The sequence below is a fragment of the Larus michahellis genome, chromosome 1, assembly GCF_964199755.1.
Source record: "Larus michahellis chromosome 1, bLarMic1.1, whole genome shotgun sequence".
Classification (NCBI taxonomy): Eukaryota; Metazoa; Chordata; class Aves; order Charadriiformes; family Laridae; genus Larus; species Larus michahellis.
Genome location: NC_133896.1, coordinates 50,446,532 through 50,465,855, shown reverse-complemented (window position 1 = coordinate 50,465,855; position 19,324 = coordinate 50,446,532). Strand labels below are relative to the sequence as shown.

Here is a 19,324-nt window from a genome sequence, read left to right as displayed (position 1 = left end):
AGGATGGGGTGGCACTGATGAGAACAGCATGCACAGAAGACTTGGGAGATGTGAGCTCCTTCAGCGTGAAGTAGATTACTGCACTCCAGCTAAAGTGTCGTTATTGCTTATTGTTTACCCAAGTACATTTATGCTGCTTTTAAAATACGTCAGTGTCATAGGCCAGGCGACATTAGGATAGCTACAGTCCATTTAGCCCAGTATCACACTTAAATGATGGCCAGAAGCAGTTGCTTAAGGAAAAATATTAAGAACTGGACAAGTAAACAATGGTCCTTCTGAGCACATCCTTTCACTTCCATTAGCTGATGATTTAGAGCAACCTCCTGATTTGGAGGCTGCAGTAAGACCATCATATTTGATAGCTACCACTAAAGTTTAACAGCCTTTTTTGTTATTTATACAGACCATATATGCTTTGGTCTGTATAATATCCTATAGTATAATTGTATGTTGTGCAAAGAATACTTTGGTTGATTTGATCTTCTGAGAGAAGTATTTAATTAGGTGTCTCTTGCACTGTAAGAAACAGCTATAAAGGATCCTATTGTTTTTATAAATCACTATTATATCCTCTTTCAAGTAATCTCTTTTCAACCGAAGACCCCTGTTCTTTTGAGTCTGCGCTCATCTGGGAGCCAGTCCACTACTATGATTTGCTACTCGCATGTTGTGTAAGCTTGAAACCTATACTGTATTATACATTGTATTTTTTTTTTTTAAACTCAAAAGTCTTTGCAAATGGACATCCAGGCTTCTTGCTCCAAAGAATTTGATTGCTTTGAATAGGGGAGCAATAGCAAAAGCCAATCCTATTGAAAGGCATTTAAGCATGTTTAGTGGTATCATAGACTTTGTAATTTAGGTAAACCTCAACAAAAATAGAAACCAATGGGATATGATTTATAGTAATCCATATAAAAAATTATTTTTGAAGACACCTTGAAAGATGGTAAGTGTGCCACGCTGGTTTAAAAGGCAAAATCCAGGAATAGAGGGAATCTGGACAAAAATTGGAAGCTCTAGTTCTGGTACAGTTTGGGCAAAACAGGTTAGTTTGAGAGGCAACAGAGTATTCTGTCACTTTAATTCTATGGTCAGCTAATATGTGTGGGTAGGGATTTCTTTTTTCCACTTAAAGTTTGTGAAATACACGATTCATTTGTTGTTCAGTTGCATCCTCTTTGGGTGTTTCATGTTTTCTCCCCTAAATGATCTTTTCATCTGCAGTTTCCCCTTTTTTGTTGTTCTTCTGTAGCCTTCACTTGAAATCCTCATTCATTGACAAAAAACCTTTCCTTTATTGCATCTTATCTTTACATTGCCTCATTTGGCAAGGCCCTTTCTCTCATCATCGTTTTCATATTCAGTGGCTCTTCTTCATCTTAATAATCAATTTTTATTCTTCATGTTCAAGGTCAGTTGATGAGTTGTCAGAGTCTGGGATTTTTATGTCCTCATGGGCCCAATTCTGTAGTCCTTCCTTATGTGGAACTTCCCATTTCAGTGCAGGTTTCATTTAGGGAAGGACTTACAATTTGTTTATATATATTTTATATAATATCATGAAAATACATAATGTTAATAATGGAAATTAGGAAGGGCCAAAAGGTTAGTATCCTTTTAACTCATTAATATTATTTTTCTTAAAAAGACGTTATATTAAAATAAAACTTAATAGATGAATGTCTGAGACAGTATTGTTAACAAAGGCTAGCTAGAAGCAAATATGCTTGTTAAATGTTCCCATATATATTGTCTGTGCTATCTTCCAAACTTTCTGAAAAAAGTGATTTCTTAATTTTCTCTGTAGAAGATAGGGTGCTTTCTCCTTCGGTAAGTTATCTTTCTTTTTATCAGAGGTCCTCTTTTGAATATGCAAAGCAAGAATGAGAGAGTCTGGCTTCCCATTAAGACACAGTAGAAGTTAGAAACTCTTAAAACTTCTAAACCACAATCTCTTTTTAATGGGAAGAATAATTTTTTCTTTTCTGCTTTACATAATTGTCAAGATGATGTTTAGTTGTTACTCGTGATATGTGTATTCCTTTTTTAAATTGAATTTTTGCTGGCCTTTATTTATGTCGCAGTGGGATAGAGTTTTTAAAGATCAAATGGAAGGTTACAGCATCTACCCTGTGGTGCTGGGTTCTAATATTATGTGCTTAATGAAGCTTTACAGGTACCAGAGATAAATGAATGAGACAAGACAAGAATACTGTAATAATGTCAAACTGTTACTGAAATCCCAAACTGTATACCACTTGGTAGTTAATGGTAGCATCCAGAGTACATTTTCTGTTGGTCCATTTATGTGTATTATAAAAAAAGCAGTCAATAAACTTGAATGTAGATATAGTAGCCTTTACAAGGGATTTTTTTGTTACGTCTGTTTAACGTTTCAGTCTCTTTTGTACTATGAACAAGTCATTAGGATATAATTACAAATTTGAACAGAAGGTAAGAGTATGTAGATGTTAAGTGTTTTTCAAAGTGCTGGTCCATTTTGCTAAAGTAGTGTTTAGATAAATGAAATCTTGAATTCTTTTCAGAAGTATTACAAGTAAAACTTCTGTTCCATCCTGAAAAGGAGCACAGTGGCATGGCAGGTAGCTCCTTTGTGTCTATGAAGACTGTAAAATGTACTCAAGAAAACCGTATGCTTTGTAGATTTGGTTCCCTATTTTAGAGAAAAACAGCAAGCATGAGATATATTTTAATCTTTCTTGATGGTAAGAAAAAGAAAAATGAAATTTTTTCACACTTTTTTCCAGATTTTAACAGACAACTCCCCCAATGAACAGGGCCTAAATAAAGTGTTTGATCTGTGTGTTGTATGTGGAGACAAGGCATCAGGTATTTACTTTTTTATTTCTTTTTTTTTTTTTTTAGGGCAATGCAATTTTGTAAAAGCAGTTTAAAATTCTTCTGAAGTTCTATAACAATTTGCATGCATATACATATATATATCTATACATGCACAAACAGAAAGGATACACTACTCTTTCAGTGGAGAATTACGCTAAATGGTATTCTGGTGTCCATGGGTGGGATTTATTGTTGGTTTACATCATAAATTTAATGTTTTCTGCCAGGTAGCTTTTTCCTTTTTTTCTTAGGCTGATGCATTATTTTTCCATTATAAAAATTTAGCTGATAATTTACTTAAGCAACAACATTGAGAGTTTTTTCTTCCTTAAAATAAGGTAATGTGGTGAACTTTGTTATTGTTGACAGGTTCTCTTAAAATATGTGAGAAACCTGTTCATTATTTTAAATATGAAGCCAGTAGGCAAGGAAGACTTTGCAAGTATATGAAAAGATTCCTAATATGAGATCTGTGCAGGACAGTTGGTTATTTGAAGAACCATTATTAAAATTGTAAAAATGCATTATAATTCCAGTAAAAAGTAAGCTTAGGAATGGTATATTCATACATTGCCAGAGTGCTAAGGTAAGAAAAGAAAAATGTTTCATGCACTGAATTACGTGTAATGTCACTGAGAGACTGAAAAGAAATACAGTGGGAGCAGTGCACTGGAGAACACTGTCTCCCATATTCCCTTTGCATGTGCGCCTGCCATCGGATGTTCCAGATCTGTCAGAGTTGGAATTGCTGAGAGGATGTCTTTTCTCTTTTATTTAAAAAAATAAAAAAAGAGAGAGAGAGAACTACAAGGGCTGTTCCTCAGCATAGTTTATCTGAAAGCTCCTTTTTCTTTGCACTTTCTTTCTTACAGAAGATAATGGGGTGTAAGAGAGATGAGACATTTAACTTTGCTCTTCACTTACTTAGCTAAAATTAGTTTAAGTAGGGAAGTGGTTGCTCCATTAGAAGATTCTTATGCTTTGTCAGTGAAGTCTGTATGATGGACCTCCAGTAATATTAAAATACGACAGCTGCAGTTAAATGCTCCTTTTGGGAAGCGATGGGAATAAAGTGTATAAAAGTAGGGATCCGGGGGGAAGAAGTAGTGTTACGATGTCATTGTGAGAAGTAGTAGGATGGGGAGCAAACTCCCTAGAAAACAAAACCAGTTAAACTTTTTCTACTGCAGCAAAGTTTAGTGTTAAAAATATAGTTCCTAGAGCTCTAAATACGTGTCAGACTTCACCCATCTCAAAGGAAATTTCTGCCAAACGTAAGGCAAAGATCTGGTTTGTCTCCTCCAATTGGCAAGACTCCTCTGGCTCCCCAGTGGAGGGCTGGAGGCTGGAGATCCCAGGAGCTATTCCTCCTGTCCTGGCCCAAGGATATCGGGCAGTGGTACTGAATTTGGGGAGGGTGCCCCACATTTCCCTGAGCAGCTGCAGGTTCTGGGGAGCCTCCCATGTGACAGTGTTGGGCAAACTGCTCCTCGGACACCTCCATGCTGGAGTCCAGGAAGCTACATCAAAGAGTAGGTGAAGCAGCAGCCCCAGTGCTTTGCAGGATGGATATTAAGTATTTGCAATTCAGCTGCTGTTAAATTTTTTCACTTTGCAATATTCTTTTAATATAGATGATGCTTTATAAATTTCACATTTTAGTGGTGTCGTAATATGGTTGTCATAAAAGAATCTAGAAAACCTATTAGAATGTCTAGAAACTTCAGGCAGATGAGATTGATGCATCTAAAAAAAAGTTTGTGAGGAGAGAATCTAAAAATGTATTTTCCCTTAAATTGGTTCATATTTGAGATTTCTTTCTGCAATGTGCCCTACTTAGTTCAAAGAGCAGCCTTAGTGTCTCCACAGTATGGATTTTGAGTGTTTGTCAGTGATCTTCGGGTTTAGGATTTTGGTTTTTCTTCAGGAGCATAGAATTAAAATTGTTGGAATTGCCAAGCATGCCTCAATCAGAACCAGTACTTTTTAGTAATATTTATATGTTGTGCTGTAGCAGAATCAAAGCAATTCACTTCTGAAAAGTAATTTTTAAACTTAACTTTTTTCTGTAGCATATCCCAGAAATTTTTATGTTAGTATTATACATTAGAAAATTCAGAGAAATGATTTTTTTAAAAAAAATTATTGAGCTATTTTAGATTATTCTTTCATTGAGGTTTTACTGAAAGAACTAAGGATGTACCGTTACCCTGTTAGAAAATGAAAGGTGAAAGTGAAGCTTTGCAGTGATTACCTACTGCTGTCAAACGTCATGTTTGCACTTACCATGGTTCCATTAGATTTAATGCATACAATTTCAACAGCTGAATTTGTAATGAGCAATATCAGGGCTTGACTGTAAGGACATTGTAAAAAAAAATTGCTAAAGATGGTATAAATTAGAAGAGTTTCTTCTATGTTCTTGCTAACCTGTTTTCTTAGTATTTTTTAGCACTGCTGTCAACAGATTCAGCAAGATTTTAATAAGCAACTTGCCCATTTGGAAAATCTGTCCTGTTTAAGTGCTTTGAACTAGAAAAATGGTTCACTTGCCTTTTTATGTTGTTTTATAGCCATGATATATGTCAAGATCTGTAACCTGTGGGGAAAAAAAGGTGTTCTTTTTCTGGGGAAAGTAATAAATACTTTGTTTTCAATAAACATAAACTCAAAAAAAATTACAGTGTAAAATTAATGTCATGATTTATGTTGTTCTGTAACTAGGGCGTCACTATGGAGCAGTAACTTGTGAGGGATGCAAAGGATTCTTTAAAAGGAGTATACGGAAGAATTTAGTTTATTCGTGCCGAGGAACAAAGGACTGTGTCATTAACAAACACCACCGGAATCGATGTCAGTACTGTAGGCTGCAGAGATGCATCGCGTTTGGGATGAAACAAGACTGTAAGTCTGAATTAGTGTAACTTATTTTAGCTAGCAGCTGTGTTAAAGTTTGTGCTTCAACATATATGCTTAGCATTAATACAAATTGTTATTTTGCTTTTATATTTTTAGATCATTGTATCTTTTTCTTTTAAAGAATTGTACAAGTTTAGTGTATTAGAAGTTTGAAATGTTTTCGAGCATACGTATTGCTTGACAAACTTAATAAGCGCATTGCATGTGGTAAAAGTGAATGGATTGTTAATCCTAGGTGGCAAATGTCAAGCACGTCTCCATCTTCGGTTTTTATACGTGCCGTTCAATTTTTCTATGCATAAATTAAACTACTGAACATTTTGAATCCTTCTACTTTCTTGTCGCTTTTTCCACAATGGAGATTACCGGCAATTGCTGTTCGCTTTTGGCAAAGCTCAGCAGAGACAGTTATTCACAAGGCAGAGATCCATAGCGATCTAGAGTTCAGTTCTTACCCATTCCTGCAGATTTAAAATTCCTTTTTAGATTTCCATACATTGGATGTAGTGATACTGTAATACCGCAGCAGTATCAGAATACTAAATACGCAGAAAAGCACACAATACACAGATTCTTCAGCCCCCATACTGCCGTGCTGTTGCTACACGCACAGTATTAGTTTTGTGCTCTGCTCTCTGCCATCCAGCTCTATTTTGCTGACCCTCTTGAACTTCTGTGGGCATTCCCCTCCTTACAGCCCTGCTTCTGTCAGCAGAAACCAGTAACGCTTTTCCAGCACAGAGGAAATGAATTCAGAAAGGGAGGAAAAGCTGGGGCAGTGAAAGTGGATCTTTACCCCTTTCCCTCTCGTTCAGCTCGCAGTACTTGGCCCCTCCACAGAAGACTCTTCAAGCAGAACAAAATCGCTGGGGTTGGGGGTCAAAAGGCAGGAAAAGGATCTCTGGGTCGTGGGGGAATGCTGAGCGGAGGAGAGGATTCTTTTGGGATAAGAAGTCTCGTTCCTCAGTGGAGTGGGGAGAGGAAAACTCATCACTATCTTGTCCTGTAGCTCCCTCCCTGGGGTCATTTGTCCCTTGAAGAAGTCTTGGCCCGTTCTCAGCAAACTCGGATCCAGCTAGCAAGCACAGGGTTAGCAAAGGAAGATAAAAGACACTTTTCCCTCCATCTCCCACCCTTTCAAAGCACCGTTCATGGGCTACAGGCTAGCTTTATGGCATTGTCAGTACTTGATATTATGACGTTTGGTTTTATGATACTTACCAATATGAAAATTCAAATCGCATCACAGACTACTACTAACTTGAGAGCTTTTTAATTTTTTCTTTAGTTACACATTTTCCAAAACTGCATAATTGAAAAAAAAAAATCATTTTTTTCCCATTTGCCTCTGTGTTTTAAAAAAATGAACATTCAGGAATCTCTTTATAGGCTTAAGCAGTTTTTATGTGCAGTACAGTATTAAAGAGGCTCTGCTAGCCAGTAGTCAGTGCTTATCAGGCTGGTGAATTGATGCATATTTTAAATTATGTATAGGCTGGGTTTGTCACTCTCTTTCAGGTTCTTATTCCAGTCTATAAAATGACTTGCACCACTTTAAACTTACCGAAGAACAATTTATTGCGTATTTTTTAAAAAACTGTACTTTGTAAATACCTTTTATTAATTTTTACAGTAACAGTGTAATGTTTCCACAAATTAATTTTTGCTTTTAAGCTTTTAAAATCAAACTGTAAACTGGTTTCTTTTGTCTTTATTCTGTAGAGCTAGAAAGTTCCCCATAGGGTATAATAGTGTAAGTTTCATTTTAGTGTTCTCTAATCCATCCAAAGTAAGGTGATGTATCTGTAGGCTAAAGCTCAGATTCATTCCATCATTTCACTGGGCTATTCAAATTAAAAATCTGCTTCATCTCTGAAGTCAGTGATTGTGGGTCAGGATGTCACACAGATTTTAAATGGTCAGAACTGAACTTTGTGAATGTCCCTTTGCCTCTGTATTGTCTAAGGTCCTAACTTGAGAAGCTTTTTTAAGTGCAGAAAGTTATGCGGGTTCAACCCAGACCCACAATCTGTGGAAAAGGGTACAGTGGGTCCTTCACGAATGAACTGAGAGTGTGGGATAGTGAAATTGAGAGAAGGAGAAGCCATAAGCCTCCACTTAAAGATACAAATTAAAAGTAAGGTATAAAGAGATTTCTTCCTTAATTGTAACTTGAAAAAATTAGCGTCTATATGTTTGGTCTCAGACTTTGACTACTACATCATTTCATTATGAACAAATCAAATTGGTGTGTTGATTTTTATCCATGTTAGCTTATTGGTTATGGGAAAATTTTTTTTAGTTATTTTCAGAATCCTTAATAAAATTGCGTATTAAATAAAGAGAGAAAAAAAGGATTATTTCTTAGTCTGTAATTTGGGATGTGACTTAATAGCTGCATATTGTTTTGTTAGCTGTGCAGTGTGAGAGGAAACCTATAGAAGTGTCAAGAGAAAAATCTTCAAACTGTGCAGCTTCTACAGAAAAGATCTATATTCGGAAAGATCTTCGTAGCCCATTAGCTGCAACTCCAACTTTTGTAACCGACAATGAAACAGCAAGGTATGTAAATTCTACTCAGAAGCAGCTCTCTCTTCCCTGAAACAGGAAAAATTAATTTTAAAATTAATCAAAATTAAAATGTGTGCTGTTCTGTGTCAGATCAACAGGTCTGCTGGAATCGGGAATGTTTGTTAACATTCATCAGTCTGCAATAAAAAGTGAGCCTACTGTGCTGATGACCCCAGATAAGGTATGTGCTGATATGACACATATATTAATTAGAGTTGTTTGCTGTAATTGTGAATGTCGAGAAGGAAGGGTGTTCTGTTTTGTTGTACTTGTGTTTTGTTAAATTCATTTTTAAAACATTCCTTTACAACATTAGCCGGTGTTGCAGATACCTTCTCTTCACAAGAATGCTTTTAGCCTTGCATAGTAAAAATGCTAAAAACTCTACAAAGTAGACGCCTTCCTCCACGTTTTTAGAGAGCTTTAAGGGCTGCATTATTTTTCTTTGTATTGGGCAATCCTGACACTTGGGTATTTCTTTTGTACCAATAAAGTGAGGTGTTTGCAAAACCTCACATGGCATTATCACAGTGCATTTCATAAATACTGTTAGGTTTTCTTTTCGCCTGAATCGGTCATTTTTTTTCTTGCAAAGCTAATAAGAGCTATCTCAGCAACCATCTTATGTCTAAGCTGCTTTTCCTTTGTTTCGGTTTTGTAACACTTACTGATTCGCTAAAGCCATGTGATAACTTCCCTACACATGCACAGTAGGAAGCTTTTGTATTTTTCTAGCTGATATTAAATTACCTCATACTGTTTTCATGCATTTTGCCTCGCTTGCTCTGTCTGCAAAGGGCCCCATCAAAAGTTGTTTATTCCATTTCACTTTTCTGGCTCTGTCTGTAAGACTACGACAGTGCAAGCTAAACGACATGTAGCACGCTGGTGTTAGCAGCAGTGTACTTGTCTGTAATCATGCACTTTCCGTATTAATATTTTTTTGTGGGGCAGGGAGGGAAACCTGTCTTACTGCCTCTCTGAATTGCTGATCAACACTGAATCACCTTATTCCCCTGCAGTTAATTAAAGACATAAAAAAACAGAAAGAGTGCAGCAGAATTCTCTTTCTGCTTGCTTTTAAAAGTGACTTTTTACCCATCCCTTCTTTTCAAACGTTCTCCTACCCTATTACTACTGACTCATTTACACGAGGAAGGAAGGAAGATGCTAAAAATATAATCTAGTGCAGTCTTATAGTCCTGGTGACTGACTAGTGAGAGGAGATGATAAATTCTCTTTCTGCAGTTGCTTACCATCTGTAGCATTCTTTCTGAAAGAAATAGATAGCTATTACTTGTAAAAGTAAATGTCTAAATATTTCATATTTTAGAAGCAGTAGTGTCTAATTGCTGAATTACGATTACCCATTTACTGAAAACGATAATTTTCTTACAGGTCTATTCACATGCTCAACTCTTCATTTATGTAAACATTAGATTCTTCTACTGCAAGTTAACTGCTGACAATATGAAAGAATTAAAAACTCTCCTTTTCCCTTAGGTTGAAGCATGTCAGGGAGATTTAAGTACTCTGGCAAACGTGGTGACTTCATTAGCAAATCTCAGTAAATGCAAAGACATGTCACAAAGCAGTACAGAGCTATCTATGATTGAGAGCTTAAGTAATGGAGATGCATCGTTATCTGAACTCCAGCAAGAAGAACAAGCTAGTAGTGATGTTACAAGGTAAGGCATGTTACACTTAAAAATACAGGTAATTTAACTGCGTTAAAAATAACAGCCTGAGCTCATGTAGAAGATAGTTCATATAAGATTCTTCCAAGTGAAATCATAAGGAAATTCCACTTGAGAAATAAATACTTTCAGTTGTTTGTACTTGAAATTAATTTCAATGTAAATCTCATAGCTGATTTTCTTATGTTTTGGTTGTCCTTAACATGTCTTAGATCTTGTACTAGACTCTAAGTACTTTGTATTGTCCTATAAAACTGTTTCTTAGAGATCTCACCTGTGTAAGTAGTTTAATGCCTGTAACTATTAATCATCTTAAAAGCTTGAAAAGCATTTTCTTTTTATGCAGGAGAACTCCCAGAATTCTCACTGTCAATATAAATACATTAATTGAATATCATAGAATCATAGAATAGTTTGTGCTGGAGGGACCTTTAAAGGTCCCATCTAGTCCAACTCCCCTGCAATGAGCAGGGACGTCTTCAACTAGATAGGTCACTCAGAGCCCCATCCAACCTGACCTTGAATGTTTCCAGGGATGGGTCACCTACTACCTCTCTGGGCAACATTTGACCGTGTTTTACCACCCTTTTTGTAAAAAATTTTTTCCTTATATCCAGTCTAAACCTACCCTCTCTTTAGTTTAAAACCATTACCTCTTGTCCTATTGCAACAGGTCCTGCTAAAAAGTTTGTCGCCACCTTTCTACAGGCCCCCTTTAAGTACTGAAAGGCTACAATAAGGTCTCCCTGGAGCCTTTTCTTCTCCAGGCTGAACAACCCCAACTCTCTCAGCCTGTCCTCATACATAGCAGAGGTGTTCCACCCCTCTGATCATTTGTGTGGCCCTCCTCTGGACCCGCTCTAACAGGTCCATGTCTTTCCTGTGCTGAGGGCTCCAGAGCTGGATGCAGTACTCCAGGTGGGGTCTCACCAGAGCAGTGTAGAGGGGTAGAATCACCTCCCTCAACCTGCTGGCCATTATCTATGGTCATTTTTTACAGTTTATCAGCAGTCCTATATATCTGTTAGTGACTGGGCCCAACAAAAAGAGAACCAAAGTTGTATCTAGCAAAGGATATCAATACCATGGATTTTCATGTCGATTATACCTTTTTTTCCTCAGTTTGTGGGATAGGTTTTCATAGCTTCCAGGCAAGCTTTGTTCTAGATTCTCTTTTCCTTAGTGTTTTACTTTGCAATCATTGCTCATGTTGGGCTTCATGTATGAAAAGGACCCACAGTGCTGAGCTGTGAGGAAGCGACGCTTCTATTGACATCTGCTAGCTTAGTATACTGCTGGTTTATGAGATAGTGTAACCGGTTCTTTTTTTTTAAAGATTCCAACGTACAAACCGGAGCCCACACAAAGGAAAAAAAAAAACAAGGGTTAACTCTGCTTTATTGCGAAGCCTTGCTACAGAGAAAAAAAAGCAGTGAATTCAGCTTTATTGCGAAGCCTTGCTAAGCAGTTCCAAATGTCCTAAAAGTTACTTCAGAGAGTCTTACCACCCCATAGATCATAGTAGTACTGCTGAGCAGCAGGATAACAAGGAGACCCATTGGTACGGCAGAGGGAGGTAGGCATGGCCCTTGCTAAGCAGTTCCCAAATGTTCCAAAAGTTACTTCAGAGATTCTTACCACCCCATATATCATAGTAGTACTGCTGAGCAGCAGGATAATGAGGAGCTACATCGGTACGGCAGAGGGAAGGCAGGCACAGCACTTGTTCAGGGAGTTCCCTGTATCTTCAAAGTGCACTCATGTCTCTCCCTCTCCGGCCTGAGACAGCCCCCTTATATCCTGCACCGGATTAAGTGCAGAAGTACAAGCTAGAGTTGCTGCACGCGTGGCCAGTGCATGCAGCGAGCCTTACCGGACTCATGATCCAGCTTTGCTAACAGCGGCTGTCTGATACCTGACTACATTGTTGTACTCCCTTCTTGTTGTCTTCTTTTCAAAGGTCAGGTTCTCATGGATACACACGTAGTTTTTGCAGCAGCAGTACTGAGGTCCTTTTTCTCGGCACGTATACTGGGTTTGGTTCAACTAGTAATTTTCTGTCGTGTCTCACTCGGACCATCCTCTATTATCCCTAACACAGATAGGGAAAAGATTTCTTTGAGAGAATAAGTTGGAATATTATGGGCAGACATGGTTAACCAGTGTACCTGCCCACCCTATTTAAAAAGGACTCTTCAGCCTCTACTAGAATAAATACAGGATCATGACAGATGGATATGACATTTACCGTTTGGGGAAAGGAGAGGTCTTGATCCTCTCTTAGATTTCTGTCCCTGCTACCTGAAGAGGCCTGCAGAGATCCTATTTTTCCTAAGAAGCAGCTGGCACTGAGCTGCTGAGTTTGCCTCTTCTACCTAAGGCTGCCATGAATGAGCCACGCAGGACCTGAAATTCAGATCTCCTAGCAGGAGACCAATAATGTGACTTCTAGAGCTTACCCATGAATGCATTGCCTTTATGCCTACTTACCAGATACCTGAGATGGAAAACATCCCAGTTTTGTCTGTGTAGTCCACTTATTATCAGTCCACTTGCACGTGCCCCAGTCACCCTTATTTGTACACGTCAAGGTATGCAGGCTAGTGTAGGACCCAAAACTAGTTCATTTACCATCTCAAGCCTGAGGCAGTGTCAGCAGCTCGTTTATTGTGATGTTTCGTTTGGTTGTAAATGGTTATGTCAAACATAGTAAATATTTAGATTTTTTTAGCATGTTAATGAATTTAGACAGCAAGGGGGGAAGAGAAAGTGGCAAAATTCTGCTCCAGACTTTGGCATTAAATCAGTGATTTTAGATTCTGTGGTGATAAACATGTCTCTATAAATTCAGAATCAGTTCTACATACAAGCTGTTGATCAGCTTTTGTAAAGTTTTCAGACCTCAGTGCATAAGTTCTTCATGCAACGCTGTATACAAATTATACTGCTCTCAGGATATGTCATCTGTCTGCAGGCAGTGATCAAATCTGTATATTTTTGATTGAAGATATATCAGTTTTGGTTCTCAGGTGTATTTATGCACAGAAAAACAATGGATTTGTCATCAAATGAAATACTGTCATCAAAACAATGAATAATGCATCTGTGCTCTTCCTGGCATCTCCCCCATAACGTTTGTGCCTGTGACTTGGTCTTCGCAGGAGCCACTGCCTCACATCAAAGGATACTAAGAGTGGTATTGAAAGCACGAGAGTGCTTTCTCTTATGTATTTTGAAACAGTCTTTTTAAATTAAGCTGAATAACTTAACCACAACTCATTACTTTAAAAAAAAAAAAAAAGCTTGTTGCACTTGTGCTTCATAGCAGCAAAAGTCTGTAAAATTTACACGTGCATGAAGTTGCTTTAACAGCAGCCTGATGTCCTCAAAACGCTCATGCCAGCGCTCTCAGTAAACAGCACTGAAGAGATCTTGAAAGGCAAACTGTGATTCAGCAACACAATCAATATGTCAAAACTGTGAATCTGTTGGCGACTAGTGTGAACAGAATCCGCTGCTAATTTTTGTTTCAGAGCCACTCTAAGTTGGAGTTTTCAGGGATTTTGTTTGGTGGAGTGGCAGGAAAAGCATGCTACTGACTTCTATTCGCCAAATCCGGTTCTTTGAAACAGGTATCTAAATACAGGTTTCAGACATGTGCAGCTTCCTCCTAAATTGAAATGGTCTCTAAAATTTTCTTTTTTTTTTTTTATTATTATTATTCTAAATTTGTTTGCTTTTTTGTTGTGGTCTTGCAGGGCGTTTGATACTCTTGCAAAAGCATTGAATCCAGGAGAGAGTGCAGCGTGCCAGAACTCTGACAGTATTGAAGCCGGCGTGCAGCTGGTTGGTGGAGAAACAAGCATGAATATCGTTGAAATAGAGGGGCCACTGCTCAGTGATGCACATGTAGCATTCAGGGTACCACATACTTTTTTACTGTTCACTACTTATAACCATTTTCACATAGTAACATAAAATAATGGTCTGATTAAATCTTATTTTGAATTTCTTAGAAGAGTAACTATTTGTTCGATTATTAGCATTCATTTGTGATGAATGCACTGCTTTTGTTCACTGCTTAACTATTAGTTGGGGAAAAGGTACGTCTTCTCTTCAGTGGTTTAGATGCACTGTTTGTTTTATAGCTTCTTACCTTAAAATACTAAGTAATCCATGCAAAAGGATTTCGATAAGCAAGAGTCGCACAAAGCAGGGAGTCAGCATCCACGTTCTCACTTGTTAACAGGTGGATCTGATGCAATCTGCACCTGGATTTTGTGACTCTTAAGTGTATTTGTCAGCTTCTCCTCTGTGTATATGCTCTATTTTAGTATGGTATTCATTGACTTTAATCGTTAAGGGAAAATAAGGTTTCTTTTTTAGTGAGTCATATATTTTCAGGCTTTATTTCTCATTTTACAAGCTTGCAGAAATTCTATCAGTTTTTTTAATCTTATTATTCGTGGACAAATCAAAAAGCTAGCTCATCTGAAAACTTCTTCAGTACCAAGCATATCAGTTGTTTTTTTAAATTGTATTAGCCAAAACAAAAATTTTATAGTTATATAGTTAAACACAACATTAAGAAGTATTAATTTCTGAAGATAAAACTACAATATAACAGTTTGGGGTCAAATGCCACTTTCTGGTAACACCACTGATTTTACTTAAATACGTTGAGAAGGGCGGAGCTGGTCCTTCTGATGTACATTGATTATATTTTTTAAGACTTTGGAGCAGCTGTATATTAGGTATTTTACTCACACATCAAAAGATTTTTGATGTATTTATTTGTAAAATATTAATTAAAAGTACAAAGATAGATGTTTGTGAAATAGAATTTCCCCACACACACTTTCCCCAGGAACTGTGGAAATGCCTCTAATTTTTTAGGACACTTATTCTACTCCTCTGGGGCCAAATTGAGAAAGTAATGATGCCTTTGTGTTTGATTTTTTTATGTATTTATTTGTATATAAATATAAGCAACTTCATTCTAATTACAATGATTGTTTTAAAACTCTTATTCTTTGAAAATGTCTCAAAAGTTGTGTTTTATTTGGGATTTTCCATCTCCAGGTGACCTAGACATTAATATTTATCTGAGCTAAAGATTCAAACTGCTTGCCTTGTTTGTTGCTTTGTAGTTGTTATAGGGTACAACAGTGTGACTAATAATGAAAAAGGCCACCATTCAGTTTTATTTCAGGATTATCTCATGTTTATTTAAAAAACAATTTTTCTTTTAACTCTGAGACTGATTTTTTTTCTTACCATGTTTTTTTACGAAGAAAATAAAATGACTGACTTGCACTTTTTTTTTTTCTTTTGGTTTTTTGGTTGCCAGCTCACCATGCCTTCTCCTATGCCTGAATATCTTAACGTTCACTATATCTGCGAGTCTGCCTCCAGGTTGCTTTTCTTGTCCATGCACTGGGCACGTTCCATTCCATCTTTCCAAGCTTTAGGGTAAGTGTTCAGTGACTATTCACTCATGTTGTGAATACGCAATTTTTAATATTTTTTTTTTCCCCACTGTTTTCTTCAGGGACATTTAAAAATATAAATCTACTTATTAAAACTGCTTTATAGATCTTCATCATGAATGTAAATTTTCATAATCAAAACGACTCCCAGTTTCAGTCTAATTCAGGTACTTTGGTTGGATTTTGAAGGAAAAAAGAGTAGATTTGTAACAATCAAATGCCATCATGCTGCTACTTTTTAAATGAATTTTTAGTAAATAGGACTTCCCATCATTTTTTAATAGCTGCATCCTGAACTAAGATGCTTATCAGGCAGTCACCACAAAGAAGCTCCTCTCTGGATCCCCAAATATTGTTATCTTTATAGGTGAATTAGTAGTAACAATTTTGCCTTTAATAACCTATATGAAGAAAAAGATTAGCTAGATTCAGCAAGCATTCAGGATTAAGTTATTTAATTTCAGGGGATTTTCCAAAAACAAATAGTTGCTGTAACCAGAAAGTAATTCTTATTATTCTTTTTACAGTTTGTGTGACATGCTGCTTTTCCAGCAGAGTTCAGCGTAGCGCTTAAAATTCTTAAGACAAATGTAGTAGTACATTGCCAATCATCATGAGAAAACATCTCAAGACAGCATAGGGAAAAGTGATTTATGTTATTTTCAGAAGTAATTTTATGAAGACACGTCAAACAAATAAAGATACTGTATCAGCTCTGACACAAATAGAGGATGTGTCATGTTTGGCTGTTCTCATCTACAGTATTTTTCTTTAATTCAATAACAAAATAGTGTATGACAGTGGTAGCAAAAAGAATTTCTTTTTAAAGTGAGGGACTGTCCCCTTTTCCAGGAAGGCTGTCAAAAGCAGGATGATCTGTGATTACCAGTTGTGTTTGCTCAGATGTTTAAGCTAAATTATTCTACCTTGTCTGGGGAAAGATACTATATTGTGTGTAACTGGAGCCTCTGTTTTGGAGAAGGAAAAAGTGAAATTCTATAAAGTTAAACAATAGCGAGGGTAAAAAATCAGATAAATGTGGTGTTTTATTTTAGTAGAAATCGGTGCCCTGCAGAATTTCAAAATACATAGCAAATTAACTTAGTACATTATATCATTATACATTTTTAAAGCTTTTTGTAACAGAGGGACGCTGCAAATTAGTGTTAAAACAACAAATGGGAATTGCTTTTTGAAAATAAAATGTTGTACAGAAGACCTGTCTCTCTGAAAAGATTAACAAGAAATGCTTATGGAAAATCTGCGTATTTTTTAAAATATGTTATTTCCCAATATGTTTTTCTGTTTGATTAAAAAAAAATGGAGGACTAGGCTGTCTTAATAGTGTTAATAGTCACCTGTGCTAGCATTTACAGTCCCAGTCAAGATCATGGCCAACAGTATATTTAAACACTATTTAACATAAATATAAAGTTTTCCTTTTGAAGAGCTTAAGGTAGTAACTTTTTTCAAGTGGAGATTTATTTGAAACTAATGCAGCTTTTTCAGTTTGAGCACATTATGTACTATAATTTTGAGTTTTGGAAGGGTGACTCATCTCACTTTTAAAATGAAATTACTAGTAATTGAGAGGAGATGACAAGCCAAAACAAAACCATAGTAATGGTTTTGTAAGGAAGACGGATAATTGTATCCAGGTGGTTCCTTCCTCAGGCGATGTTTTCCTTAGTGCTGGAAAGATAGTTGGCTTTGGCATACTGATTTACTTAACAATACCAAGTTATTGCTTAGTTCATCTTCCTGCATGAGGATCTTTGTAGGCAAGAGATTCCTACTCGAAATGTTCATCAAGCTGGTTACAGCCTCTTAGTTTTTTGAGGCTGCTTAAGTTTGATTAGCCATAAAGTTGCTCTAGATAATACATTTATCCACACGCATACCAGCTGAGTAGCCAGTACACCCTATTTTCACTGTTCCTCAGCATAGTCCCTTCGACAGGAGATGACAAATATGTGTAGAAGCTGCATCTACAGTATCACATCTACCATAACAGGAACTGGATCATAGTAAAAAATATTGCCCTAGGTAAGCTCTATGTAATCTAGTATAGGACAAGTCTACATGAATCTGTCATTTGGCATATTAGCATTGCAGTAAATCATCAGAAAACGTTCTTGAAACTTTCATCAACGCTCTTGCAAAATCCACTCCATTGTATTTTTGTAATTGAAATCCTAGCTTTAATATGCTTTCCTTCTTTGATAGGTCTTATGCTTCTTTTAACTTTCCGTTATTTGTATTTACTGGCTAAAACTGTAAAACATGGTACCTGAATTTGACTCCTCACTGGTAGTATTTCCTTTTTAAGGTACCGAGTTCTTGTTAAGCTCTACGAGTTAGAGATGCTTGGCAATACCGAAAGTAAGGTTACTAATATGGAAGTGCCTGAATATGGATTGATACACCTAATTTTAAGCTTCAGCATTTAAAAAAAATACTGACTACACATGAAACTTAATTTAAGGACTAATTTTTCCATCAAGCAAATCCTCATGACTTCTATTTATACTTCAAAGTCTGTTTTTCAATTCTGATTCCAAACATGAAGAGGATACAGAAAATAGCAGTCAGGAAGCTTAGTAAATTGACCTCACATGTTCCATTTCATGTGTATTTTTAAATAGACCTTTGAGTCTATTCTACATCCACAATAGAGGAGCAATGCAAACTTTTTTTGTCCATGCCTGCAAATGTTATCCAAAAATTAGTGTAAATACTAAGAAAACTAGTATGTAATATGCCTAGACAGTTGTCATTTAGTGTAAGTTCAGCTTGCTTTTGTGATGGAGATCTATTTCCTTTTAGATCATTAAAACAAAAATTACTACTTTACAAGTGTCACTCTAAAACAGGTATTTTCATCCTAGCATGCAAATAAAAATACTTCTTATGCAGGGCTTCATTTTGGTACTGATTGCAATGGTTGAATTAGATGAATGTTTTATAAACTGTTCTTCAAACTAAAAAAACCTGTGAATGCAAATGGCTGGTTTTATTAAGTGAAATTATTGTATTTTTTAACAGACAGGATAACAGCATATCATTAGTAAAAGCCTGCTGGAATGAACTTTTTACACTTGGTCTTGCACAATGTTCACAAGTTATGAATGTGGCAACTATATTAACTGCATTTGTTAATCACCTTCACAGCAGTTTACAGCAAGGTAAGGTGTATACTGGGCGCATTGCAATGCTTGGGGAATTACGTCATGTTTTTTAAATTTTGAACTGTGCAGAAGTTTTTTAATTATCCTTCAGTTGTTAATGAAAATTTACTGTTTGTAGAGTTTAGGAGTTAGTGTTGAACCAAAATAATACTAGAAAAAGCAGTTCACAAGATGAAATTTTTTAGCAATTTTGCAAAAGTCAGCTATGCTAATACTTCCTCCCCTTCATATTTAAAAATAAAAAAAAAAAAAAAAAATCTTTCTAATATAGGTTAGCATTTACTGTTTTTTTTTTTACTGTGTGTCTGTGTAATGTCTTATAGTGTTTTGCTGTTCTGTTAGTATACATCAGCTCAAATTAGGAATGTGTCAGGTAGCATCAATGTTAAGAACACAAGTGTACTGTGAATATGGTTCTTCTGGATCAAGGGTATAAAGAATGACCCACTTGTCCTTGATGTTCATACCTGTGAGACAAAGCAGCTGAATGCCAACATGGTGACATACTTCCTGTACATAACTTGTCTCGTTGACTTCTATATACTCGTTTTAGACTAAAGCAAGTCTTCAACAGATCTTCACTAAGTATACT

The 19,324-nt window shown here is 36.4% G+C and overlaps 1 protein-coding gene across 5 annotated transcripts in view; it reads left to right on the top strand.

Moving 5' to 3' along the window:
* NR2C1 (nuclear receptor subfamily 2 group C member 1) overlaps positions 1 to 19,324 on the top strand; it is a 52,315-nt gene that overhangs the window by 26,459 nt on the left and 6,532 nt on the right. For all 5 annotated transcript variants that reach the window (XR_012585550.1, XM_074575257.1, XM_074575234.1 and 2 more), the window contains 8 exons: positions 2,775 to 2,856; positions 5,593 to 5,772; positions 8,202 to 8,349; positions 8,449 to 8,539; positions 9,862 to 10,046; positions 13,814 to 13,976; positions 15,406 to 15,527; positions 18,590 to 18,729. Coding sequence is in view for 4 of the 5 variants with exons in the window: in XM_074575257.1 (XP_074431358.1) it covers positions 2,775 to 2,856; positions 5,593 to 5,772; positions 8,202 to 8,349; positions 8,449 to 8,539; positions 9,862 to 10,046; positions 13,814 to 13,976; positions 15,406 to 15,527; positions 18,590 to 18,729 (1,111 nt within the window). In the remaining variant the exon portion in view is untranslated. The remainder of the gene's footprint in view (positions 1 to 2,774; positions 2,857 to 5,592; positions 5,773 to 8,201; positions 8,350 to 8,448; positions 8,540 to 9,861; positions 10,047 to 13,813; positions 13,977 to 15,405; positions 15,528 to 18,589; positions 18,730 to 19,324) is intronic.